The following is a 10,910-nucleotide window of genomic DNA, read 5'->3' as shown; positions in this document are numbered from 1 at the left end:
GCTCTTGTCGACATCTTCACTCGCTGTTGAATTTATTTCTCCGACTTCGTCCTTCGCGCAAAAAACTTGGCCTTCTCTCTTCACCACCATTTTGGCCTCGGAAAAGGAGATATTGCCTTTGTTCTTTCTCCTAACTCTATTTACATTAGATGTGATTTGTAAAAATCAAATATTAACTTCTACTGGAATGAATAAATTCATAGGTAAGTAGTACCTCTACCTGAACCATTTTAGGACATCCTTGTACATATTATACACAAAAGCAAACAAAATCATTTTCCCCATCCAAATTTGAATCATCAAATCTAAATGTTCACTTCTAGTGGAATAAAGAAATGCAGAGCTAGTGGTGTCTATATTAAAGCCTGAACCATTTCAGCACATCATAGTTCAAACAATCATCATTATAGACAAGTAAAGACCATCAACATGTTACTCAGCCTATTTTCAATAAAATAACTTGCCATAAACATGATTAAAATCATTTGCTTCACTCTAAAATCTACCAACACTTCATCTAATTAGCTAGTATTTCTAATGCTCTAAATATTTAGAATTGATATATAATCAACTTCAGGTTGCTAAAACTTGTCAGAAGAGCTAACAGTTCAAGTCAACACACTGCAAAATGTTTACCTCAAAATTGATTGGCCACCCAGGAACTTGAACAATTGAGAAAATTATAATTTGTAATGCAAAGAATCTGCAAACAAGATTGACAGGGATACATCACCGGGCTAAAAAATGGACCTTTAACTTATAATTCAACGGACAAGCCTCCAAGTTCAAATCCATGCTAAAAAAAAAAACTCATATTGAACACACCCACAATATGAAGGTCGGGCTATGAATGGCCATGAGTGTAGAATTTATTTACATTTGTGTAAATAAAGGAAATTGTAGAAATCTGCCAAAAATTCAAAGAAAAGGGAATTTTATTAGAAACTTTCACCTAAAGGTCGATCCCTCGGCACTATGTGCAACAATGTCATGCCCACGTCGTTGCACTCTCTGTTGCCTTGCTGCAATTTGTCCACAGTCCCTCAGTCGGGAAGAATTGTATTCAGCGACTCGTTCGAGCCTTGTCGTCCCTTGAGCCAAGCTTTCTCTTACTGTTTCATTGTCGAATAGTTGAAGAAATAGCAGAATGGTTGAGGAATCATGGAAGGTGACCCAAATTGAAGACTATTGAGATATTAAGAAAACCTAATTTTTCGATTCCTAAGTTTTCTCCTCCCAACTTTTTTAATGTTTTATATACTAAATAAACCAAGGTACTAAATGATATATATATTTTTTGTCAATAAAGCAGGACGCCAATCACAATTTATTTAGCGGATGTCTTTGAGCAATAGGATAAGTTCTTCAATAAAAAACAAGGGTGAAATTTACAAGCCACAAAAAATAAAAATTTTTGCAACTAAAACTTAATTTGATTCCTAAAATTATTCAACTTCTTATAGTGTTTATTGCTATAAATTTATGGTAGTAGTAATATAAATGTTGTTTGTTCATATTATAAAATTGTAGTTATAGATATTTTATAATAATATTGTGATTGCGGTTAAAAAGTAATTATTCACAATAAGTATTTCTATTAAAATATCATATGTTACCGTTACAAAAATATAGATATAGATATTTTATAATAAAATTATAATCACGGGCAAAAAATAATTACCAGCAACAAGTATTGCTACTAAAAAGAATTATTTTACTAATTTTCTTAATTTTGGATGGTAATTCAAATATTTATCGTAATTCATATTTATTTCAACATTTTAAATTTTGGATGCTAAAATCAAATTTTTTCAATTTGCCACAGTTATAATTAAGAGAATTAAATTGAATTTAAAAAAGTTAACAAAAAAATTAGAATATAATCCTTAAAGTTTTATATTATTAATAAAATATATAATCTTCAATTGAAATTAAATATATCTTATATTTATTATATGTAATATTAAATATATCATAAATATTTATTATAAATAAATTTATATTATATAAAATATCACATATAAATAATATATATTAAAATATTTTATTGAATGTTTATACTCAATATTATAAATTATGTGTATATTTTTTATATTTGAAAAGTTTTGGTTTCTATTAATAATATTCTAAATAAAATAAAATATTATATAGTTAAATTGTAAACTTTTTTTTTCTATATATAAAAGTGAAAATATAAAATAAATAACTGAATTAACAAAAAATGACATTATTATAATAAAAATATGTATTTAAGGATTATTTTACTAGTCAAATAGAAATTTAGAGACTATATTATAATTTACCATTAATTTTTATAAATTAGTTTTATTGAATATAATTGTGACAAATTGAAAAGGTTTGATTTTTACCGTTCAAAATTTAGTCTTGAATAAAAATGTGAATTATAGTAAATCTTTGAATTTTTTTGCCCATTTGCCCTTTTCATTTTTGTTATATCTTTTATATATTATCCCTATCAATTATTTATGTTCCTGATGTATGTTAATTTTTTTAATAATAAAATTAATATCATTATAAAATTTTATATTTATTAGGGCAATATAGTATTTTGTATTTAATAAAATTTATAATTTAATCGTTGCGGATTTTAATGAGAAGTAATTTAGTCCATAGAATTTCATTTTGTTTAACAAAATAGTCTTATTAAAATTAGAGTATAATAATTTAGTCATTTGAATTTTACTTTTTATAATAGTTAAGTACCTTAGTTTTAATAATTTATAACGATTTAAATTTTATAATTTTAATATTTATAATAATTTATTTCTTTTAATTTGAGTTGACTTTTTTAATTTATCGTAAATTTAATAAAAATTATTTTATTAATAAAATAAAAATTTAAGGCTTAATTTATCAACTTGTTAACAAGTTAATATTAAATTATAACTTTTTAACATTAAATTATAAGTTTTGTAAATCTAAGTGACTATAATATAAACTAATTTAATTCTAATATTTATTATAATACCAACACAAGCTTGCATCTTGAACCTTAGACTTTTCTACTTTACGCCTAAACAAGAAGTTTAGGCGTACCAAAGGTTAGGCCTAATCTTCTTGACTCCACCTAAGCTGACCTCTCAATATTTTTTCAACTCATATCCCTTCAATTCATGAATTTTACATCCGACCCCATGATGTCAAGCTTATGTTCAATCTTAAGAAGTTTGAACAACCCTTGTGATGTCTCATATCAAAAATAAAGAGCATAAAAATAAAAAGCTAAAATATAATTTAATTCTCAACGTTATAGTGCGATAACATATAAATAATAGGGTCCGTTAAAATTATGATATATATATACAGGATTCGAAAAGATTTTATAAATATTTTTATCCGGTCTAACGGGCGGTAAAAAGTCCGACCTATAGAATATAAAGATCAGACCACCAATGTCTCTAACTTTACTAAAATTCGGAAAAGACGAGTCTAACCGGACGGTAGAAAGTCTAATCTATAGAATATAAAAATTAAACTATCAACATCTCTAATTTTATCAAAATTTGGAAAGGACAAATAAATTTCTTGAAAACTAGCGTGACCGATTTTAGTGATCGAAAGGACTCCACCTCGATATGAACGGCCGATTTTAGTGATCGAAAGGACTCCACCTCGATATGAACGGCCGGTTAGCTGAGCACAATTTAATAAGACCAAAGAAGAGAGTCTAACATCCCACGTACCGATCATTTCTATACATCTTTAGGATTATGATTGTGCGTGTGAAAGGGCTGATTGACATATCGTACACAATGGATTGAGTATGGGTTAACTAGTTCTGTATTTATTAGCTGACGGCTCATTATTAGTGAGTCACTTAACATAACTACCATAAATATTAGATATAATACATCAAGACGATTGAAGTATAATACTTCTGAACCAACCATATTGAGGAATAGACTTTTAATTTCACCAAGACACTACTTACTCAAATTCATTCCTCTCCAAACCTTAATCGACAAGAACCAATATTCAATCTTATTAACTTCCAACTATCCATTTATATTTATTAATTTTTCAAAAAAATTAAACTTTTTGCCCACACGTACATATCTCATTGAAACCACTGAATCTCAATTTGTTAGATAGTGTTTAGTATTTATACTTATTGTTTAGTTGTTAAAATAATATATTATAAAAAACTACTCTATATAATATTTTGTTAATCACTAAAATAACTAATTAAAATAACTAATATTTCTAACCAGTACCTTAAACGTTCAAATTTTTTAGTATTGGAATTGATTGAGGCATGATCCCACATGAATTATTCCAAAATTAAAGTTTAAAGAGATAAATAGGAAAAAATAAAATTGGAAGCTTTTTTTTTTTTAAAAAAAAAAAAAAGCATGACAGTAAATACGCATTAAGCAAAAATAAAATAAAACAGAATCGAAATTGAGCTTTAAATGCAGTGCTTTTGAACAAATCAATATCCAAGGAACTAGAAACCTCCAGAAAGTTAGAGCAGATAAAATCCATCTTTTGCAAATTATACACACTGGAATTGGTAAATATTAAACAGAGCAAACTTTTATTTATTTGGAATTTGACAATTTGCATCTATCTGTTTGAATTATCCCCGAGGAGTGAGCACCGTCTTCTTCCGTCTCTATGGGTTCCAGAGAATGGTGGTTTCAGCTATCATTGAAGTCACAACATATGGATCCATGTTCGATGCTGGCCTCCTGTCTTCAAAATAACCTGCCAATACCAAACAATTTAATAAAATTGAAAAAAAAAGAAAAAGAAAAGAAAAGCTTAATTGCTATACAGTTGCTCTAGCAATATCAATGCAAGTAGAATTCAGGTCAATTATCAAGTTGGCAACCTCTATAAAAATGAACTATGATATACCATTATCAAGCACCAACCCCTTTGGGCTTATTTTTGGAAGAAAAATAAATTACTTCATTAAATATTATAAAGTACCAAAAACTGATTTATTAAATTTGATATGTTTTAATCATGAAAACACCAAAATTATAAAAATAGATTTTCTCAACCCACTTGAAGTTTAATTACCTTTTCCATTTTGCTCAGTGTCACGGCCGACACGGATAGATGCTCCCCTGTTTGCAACCCCCTGCAATTTTAGATAGAGAATACATTACATGCAAATTACTGATATTAATTACAATTTCAAATAAAACGGAGAGTAATATTAATTATAGGAAAACAATTTAATGCCGTGATTATCAAAGAATAATAGTAGAGTAAATAATTTTAAGAGAAAACAGAAGGATGATTCTGAAGAAGAAGAAGTAATACCCAAGAGAAGGTGTTAATATCAGCAGTCTCATGGCGACCTGTCAATCTCCTCTCATTACCCTCTCCATAAGCAGCAATGTGCTCCTTGTGACGCAGACCCAGCTTCTCAATAGCCTTCTTTATCACATGTATTCCACCATCATTTCTCATGGACTTGGTGCTGTAGTTGGTGTGTGCACCAGCTCCATTCCAATCGCCCTGGAATTGCTAATATTAATCAAAGCAAGAGAATATAAAAGGGAAAATTACAAGGAAAGTGATTGAATTTGCACTGACCTGAATTGGTTTTGGGTCGAAAGAAAGGACCGCCCCTGCAATTTCCGTTATTCGCTATATGAACAACGAGAATAAGATATCATCAGAAAACAAATAAGTAAATAAAAGAAGAATGTGAAACAAGAAAGTGAAGCACACCTCAAGAAGGTATCGTGCAACCCACAATTCATCACCAGCAGAAATACCCACAGCAGGACCAACTTGAAATTCCCACTGTTTTCAACGTATAAACTCATGCAAATAAGCCAGTGTGACAAAAAAAATCAAGGAAATATATTTCAATATAAAGCATCATTAAATTTCAACTTGTATCAATTTCAATGTAAATAATTAAACTGGGTTAAATATAAAACAATGATGAATGAAAGCATGCATTATTGGATATACATTAAATTAATAAATAGTTTTAGTTGCACAGAATATTTAAGTAAGAAAGAAAGCAATTAGTTATCATACCTGGCCAGGCATAACTTCACCATTGATGCCACTAATATTGATACCAGCGTACAAGCATGCCTTGTAGTGGGAATCCACGATATCCCTGCCATAGGCCTTGTCAGCCCCAGTTCCACAGTAGTAAGGTCCCTGCACACAAGTTGAAACTACCTTGTTATACATAGAGGAAAATAAGTTGTATATATAATTTTTTTCAAAACGATTTGGTGTTTGAAATTATTGGGCCATTAGTTCAGATTTATTTTGAGTCAGTCCTAAACTCGAAATTACTGATTAAAAAAATTCTTTAATATAAGGAATAATCTTTCAATTTTTATTTGTTGTTTAATGTGATAAAGGATAGCAAGTTAATGTTATTAATAATCATGGAAAGTTCTTAACAAAGTCACAGATACAAACCTGGGGGCCGGGGAAGCCACCCACTGGCCATCCAAGAGGCCACTTAACCTCCTTTTGGAGAAGGGTGTACTCTTGCTCAATCCCATACCTGATCAAAACACACATATATATATATTATTAATATTATATTTCTTCACTTCACCACTGCACTAATACGCTGCGTTTTCAATATTCAAACCATCACTAATTAGCAAGTGACTCAATTGATTTAATCTGTATTTGGTTTAGCTTATAAATTGATTAAATATATTTATAAATAATACCTCATATAAGTCATACATAAATTAATACTAAACCAGTTAAATTATAATAAATTTCATACAAAAATATGTAATGATAATAATAATTTTCATTATTTAAATTTATAAATATTTTAATAATTGTAAATTTTCTTTTTTATTAGGAGTATTTTTTTTTCTCTAAGCTTTTTATTAGGAGTTGATTTATCTATTTTTCTTAAGGAACGTGTCACTAGGTGGATGCTTATTAATTACAACGGGGTAGTTGAGCTTGGCCTTGGTCACGAGGGACCTAATACCTTTATCCTTTTTAATATTGCCCAACAGCTGGCAATTTGTCCACTTTCGAAATTGGTCAACCCAACTGTCCCTTGACTGAGTTTTAATTTTATCCCTTTCCATGTTTCGCCTAATTTCCTTTTACTGTCGGATCAAAGTTTCATCATTTTAACTTAAATTACACTGATTACTTATGAATTACATATTTACCCTTTTAGATATAAATCAAGCCAAATTCAAAATTTTGGTTTTATTTTTTAAAATGTTATTCGAAACATTCAAATTCAAATGTAATATTTTTTGCCATCAAATACAATGCTTTTGGCTTAATTTTAAAATTATACTTAATAAAACAACGTTTTAAACAGTCCATTTCACTAATATTTTAATTTATTTCCCATCACCCCTAAATTCTTTTGGCACTATTACTACTTATTTCTTCCTCTCCCTTTCATTGAAAACAAAGGGCAATGTGTTAAAAGGAAAAAAGCAATTTTTTTCCAATATTACTTTTAAATAAATATTAAAAAACATTTTAATTTTTTTATAAAAAATAGATAAAAAGTCTATAATGCTTATTCGTTATTATTAGATTATATTATAATATTTAGTGGCAGCTTGTTCGGAACGATTTCATCAAATGAAAAAAAATAAAACATCAACCACGAAAAAGATATATATATATATATATAAAATTATATCTTTCTATTATCTAGATCAAATATTTAAAAAAAAAAAAAAAAAAGACTAAGAAGAATAATTACCAAGGCTCCTCGGCAACAACGTCAGAGTGGCTAAATATCTTGGCTGCATTGTGTCTCTTGTTGGTGGGAATGGGGTCGCCGGCTGGCGTGTATGCATCGCACATTACCTACAAGGAAAATTGTCAATTCTGGACAAAAAGACATTATTACCCTTATCTTTTACTTGTAATGGGTGTATTTCAAATGATAACAATAATAAAAATGATTTACATAACAGAATCCTCAAAACACCCAATCACTAATTACCAGGATATTGTTTCCTCTTCTGAAGGGATCCTTAAAGATTGCTTGAGGGCTGATCATAAAAAATAATAAAAAATAAAAAATAAAAATCAAGCAGGATTTTTGTTGATCAAGATCCAAGCTGGTTGATTCAAAAAATAATAATAATAGATCAAGAATTCGTCCAGGCAAGTGGACACATACTACAGAATGACTTCGCTGTCATCTCCCGGGGCTTGGCCTGTGCTGGATCCATCATAGTTCCATTTGGGAAGTTTGGAAGGATCAGTGACTGGTCCAGGCAGAGTCTGAAGGAAAAATACAAAAATCTGATTGAAACATTGGAAAGGAAAAGACTACTACACAGATAATATATAAGATCCAAGACAGTGAAACTCTTGAGGGAGAAAACCCACCCTTGCTTTGCTTCTCAAGTCCAAACCAGATCCACCGATCCTGAAAAACAAGACAAGGAAAAATTACAAAAAGGGGAAAGGAAATTAAATTAATCGATGCCAACCGATAGAACTAAAGCATACCAGATGTATTCAGCTATGATCTTCTCGGTGGCATCAGAAAGATTGAGGTTGATTAGATCGTTAAGGAGAGACATGGCTGCACACTCCAGAGGACAGTGATGAGCACACAGAAAAGAGAGAGAGAGAGAGGGAGAGAGAGAGAGAGAGAGAGGGATAGCTGAGAACCGGGGGATCTGATTAGGCGAGTAAATAATGTGGTCACCAGGGATCACCACCTAATTTCTTTCCAAAAAACAAGGAACAAAAAATATGACGCTGGGAGGATTGTGGAATATTCAACAGGAAAATGGATTCCAATCCCGGAATCTACAAAGTCCTTGGGTGGTTGCATACTTTTTATCCACTGTGCGCCTCTTTTACTTTTTTTTTTTCTTTTTCTTTTCACTTCTTTTTTCTAAAACGTGTAACGTTTGCACTGGTTAAAAAACGTTAAATACATTTATTTACTAATTTTTATAATGTATTTTTTGAATAAAAACGTAAATTTTATTAAAATTTAAGAATTATAACTCAGAAATACAATTAGGAAATGAGAAAAAAATTTCAACCAGACTCAAAATATCATGGCTAACTCAAGCAAGTGCATGAGCTACACTATTAGTAGATCTACGAATAAAGTTAATAGAAATAGAAATTATTTCCTAGATAAAAGATTTACAATAAAAAATAAGACTACTAAATGATGACAAATCCTTGTAATTTGAATTAGCTATAGCTCAAACCAAAAATTGAGCGTTTGATTTCACAATAACCGAGGACCAAGCACCATCTTTGAGCCGGTTTAAAACTTTCCTAAAAGTCATGGTCTCAGCCGTAGAAGCATCAAAATTAACAAGAATTCGTTGTTGACGTGCTGTAATAAACTCACCAATCTATCCCCTTAAAACACAATCCATTCTCATAGCCTGATGTAGGAATAATGCAGCATCAACATTTAGCTTAAAACTAGAGGTGAGCATTCGGTCGGTTCGGTTTAAAATCAAACCGAACCGAATAAACCAAAAACTAAAATTTTAGTATTTATGAAAATCGAGCCAAATCGATTTTGGTCAGAAACCAAATCGAATCGAATCGGTCTGATTCGATTCGATTCGATTTGGTGTGATCGGTTTTGTAATACCCGGCTAGATTCCGACATCGGAATTCCTACTTTCCGGCGGACTTTCCGTTAGAATCGGGAATTCTGAAGATGTCAGAGTCTTCTAGAGGGGTAAAATGTGTTTTCTACAATGTTTTCAATATGATTTTCTAGTTTTGAAGCCAAAGGAATTGAGTTTGAAGAGAAAAGAGTAAGGAGACCATTTCAAGGTTCGGCCGCCGAAGGTGAAGTTCGGCCGCCGAACATTGCATGGTTTTGCTGCCTCCGAAGCTCAAGTTTGGCTCCCGAAAAAGGCTGCCTTTCGGCCGCCGAAACCCAAGTTCGGCCGCCGAAAGGGGTGAGGTTTTGCATGCAGGTTTGGTCGCCGAAGGAGAGGCGGTTGGCCACCTATAAAAGCCCCGTTGACTGACAATGGAGTGTTCATTCACTCTCTTTTCGTTCAAGGGTAGGCTCATGCTCTCCTTGGGTTGTTTTCATGATATTTCATCAACTCTTTCAAAGTTTTCATGGGTTTTCTCTTTGTTTTGAAGAGTTGTGAGCTTTGAGCAAGGTTTTGAAGTTTGAAGGGTTTGGAGCTTGGATTCTCCATATCTTCAAGTTTGAGGTTGCACCAACTCTTGTTCTTCAAGAGGTAAGTGTAGATCCTTAGCTTTTATGAAGTTTTAAATGAGTTTTGGGAAGGGTTAAGAAGGTTTTATGCATGAGTTGCATGTTGAGGGTTTTGATACCCTTTGTGATAAAAGTATGTTTTTGCATGATATGTGTTGTTTGTTGGGGGTATAGGCTAGTTTGAGACCCCTATATGCTTGTTGTATGAGTTATGCATGTTTTGGCGGGTTTGAGGCATGTTTTGGGTGTTGGAAGGTTTGGGAGGCTTGTATGCATGAAAGGCTGAGTTCTAGATGAACTCAGGTTCGGCTGCCGAAGGTGGTTTTGGCCGCCGAACATGCCTTTGACTGCTTAGTTTGGCCGTCTAACCTTGCCCCGAAAGTTGAGTTTTGGCTTGAAAGCGGACTTTCAGCCGCCGAAGGAAGGTTCGGCCGCCGAAAGTACCTGACTTTCATCTCTGGAGAGGGGGTTCGGCCGACGAATGTGCCGCTGAAGGTGCCCTGTCCAGCCTTCCTTTGCTTATTTTGCATGCATGTTTTGAGGTGTTTTAGAGGGGTTTTTGGGGAGATGTTTAGTATTATGTTAGAGTTGTTTGGTCCCTCATTTGAGTCCACCTGTGTAGGATCGAACCTGGAGAACCAAGGAGGTCAGCAGAGTTATCAGAGATAGTTGGTCCTGAGTTAGCCCAGCAGTTGCTAAAGGTGAGTGGAACAGAACTCTGTTCTAAAGTTAA

The 10,910-nt window shown here is 31.9% G+C and overlaps 1 protein-coding gene across 1 annotated transcript; it reads right to left on the bottom strand.

Annotated features, from left to right (window-relative positions):
* Positions 1-4,401: 4,401 nt before the first annotated feature.
* On the bottom strand, positions 4,402-8,775 carry LOC110614029 (glutamine synthetase nodule isozyme). Its single transcript, XM_021755477.2, has 12 exons — positions 8,470-8,775; positions 8,347-8,386; positions 8,135-8,238; positions 7,955-8,003; positions 7,709-7,815; positions 6,427-6,514; positions 6,028-6,156; positions 5,710-5,784; positions 5,572-5,625; positions 5,296-5,493; positions 5,050-5,110; positions 4,402-4,728 (listed from the first exon to the last, which is right to left on the bottom strand). Exons 1-12 carry the CDS (start codon positions 8,541-8,543, stop codon positions 4,637-4,639), a joined length of 1,071 nt encoding a protein of 356 aa, XP_021611169.1. The 5' UTR covers positions 8,544-8,775; the 3' UTR covers positions 4,402-4,636.
* Positions 8,776-10,910: the final 2,135 nt, after the last annotated feature.

This window comes from Manihot esculenta, chromosome 4, assembly GCF_001659605.2.
Source record: "Manihot esculenta cultivar AM560-2 chromosome 4, M.esculenta_v8, whole genome shotgun sequence".
NCBI classification, from domain to species: domain Eukaryota; kingdom Viridiplantae; phylum Streptophyta; class Magnoliopsida; order Malpighiales; family Euphorbiaceae; genus Manihot; species Manihot esculenta.
This window is presented reverse-complemented; position numbering and strand designations above follow the sequence as displayed.

Excerpts from the sequence above, each read along its gene's own strand:
- LOC110614029 (XM_021755477.2), bottom strand. The coding sequence starts at position 8,543 with ATGTCTCTCCTTAACGATCTAATCAACCTCAATCTTTCTGATGCCACC. Across the intron at positions 5,111-5,295 it reads ATATTAACACCTTCTCTTGG|GGGGTTGCAAACAGGGGAGC; the intron begins GTATTACTTCTT and ends CTAAAATTGCAG. Across the intron at positions 4,729-5,049 it reads CACTGAGCAAAATGGAAAAG|GTTATTTTGAAGACAGGAGG; the intron begins GTAATTAAACTT and ends TGGTATTGGCAG.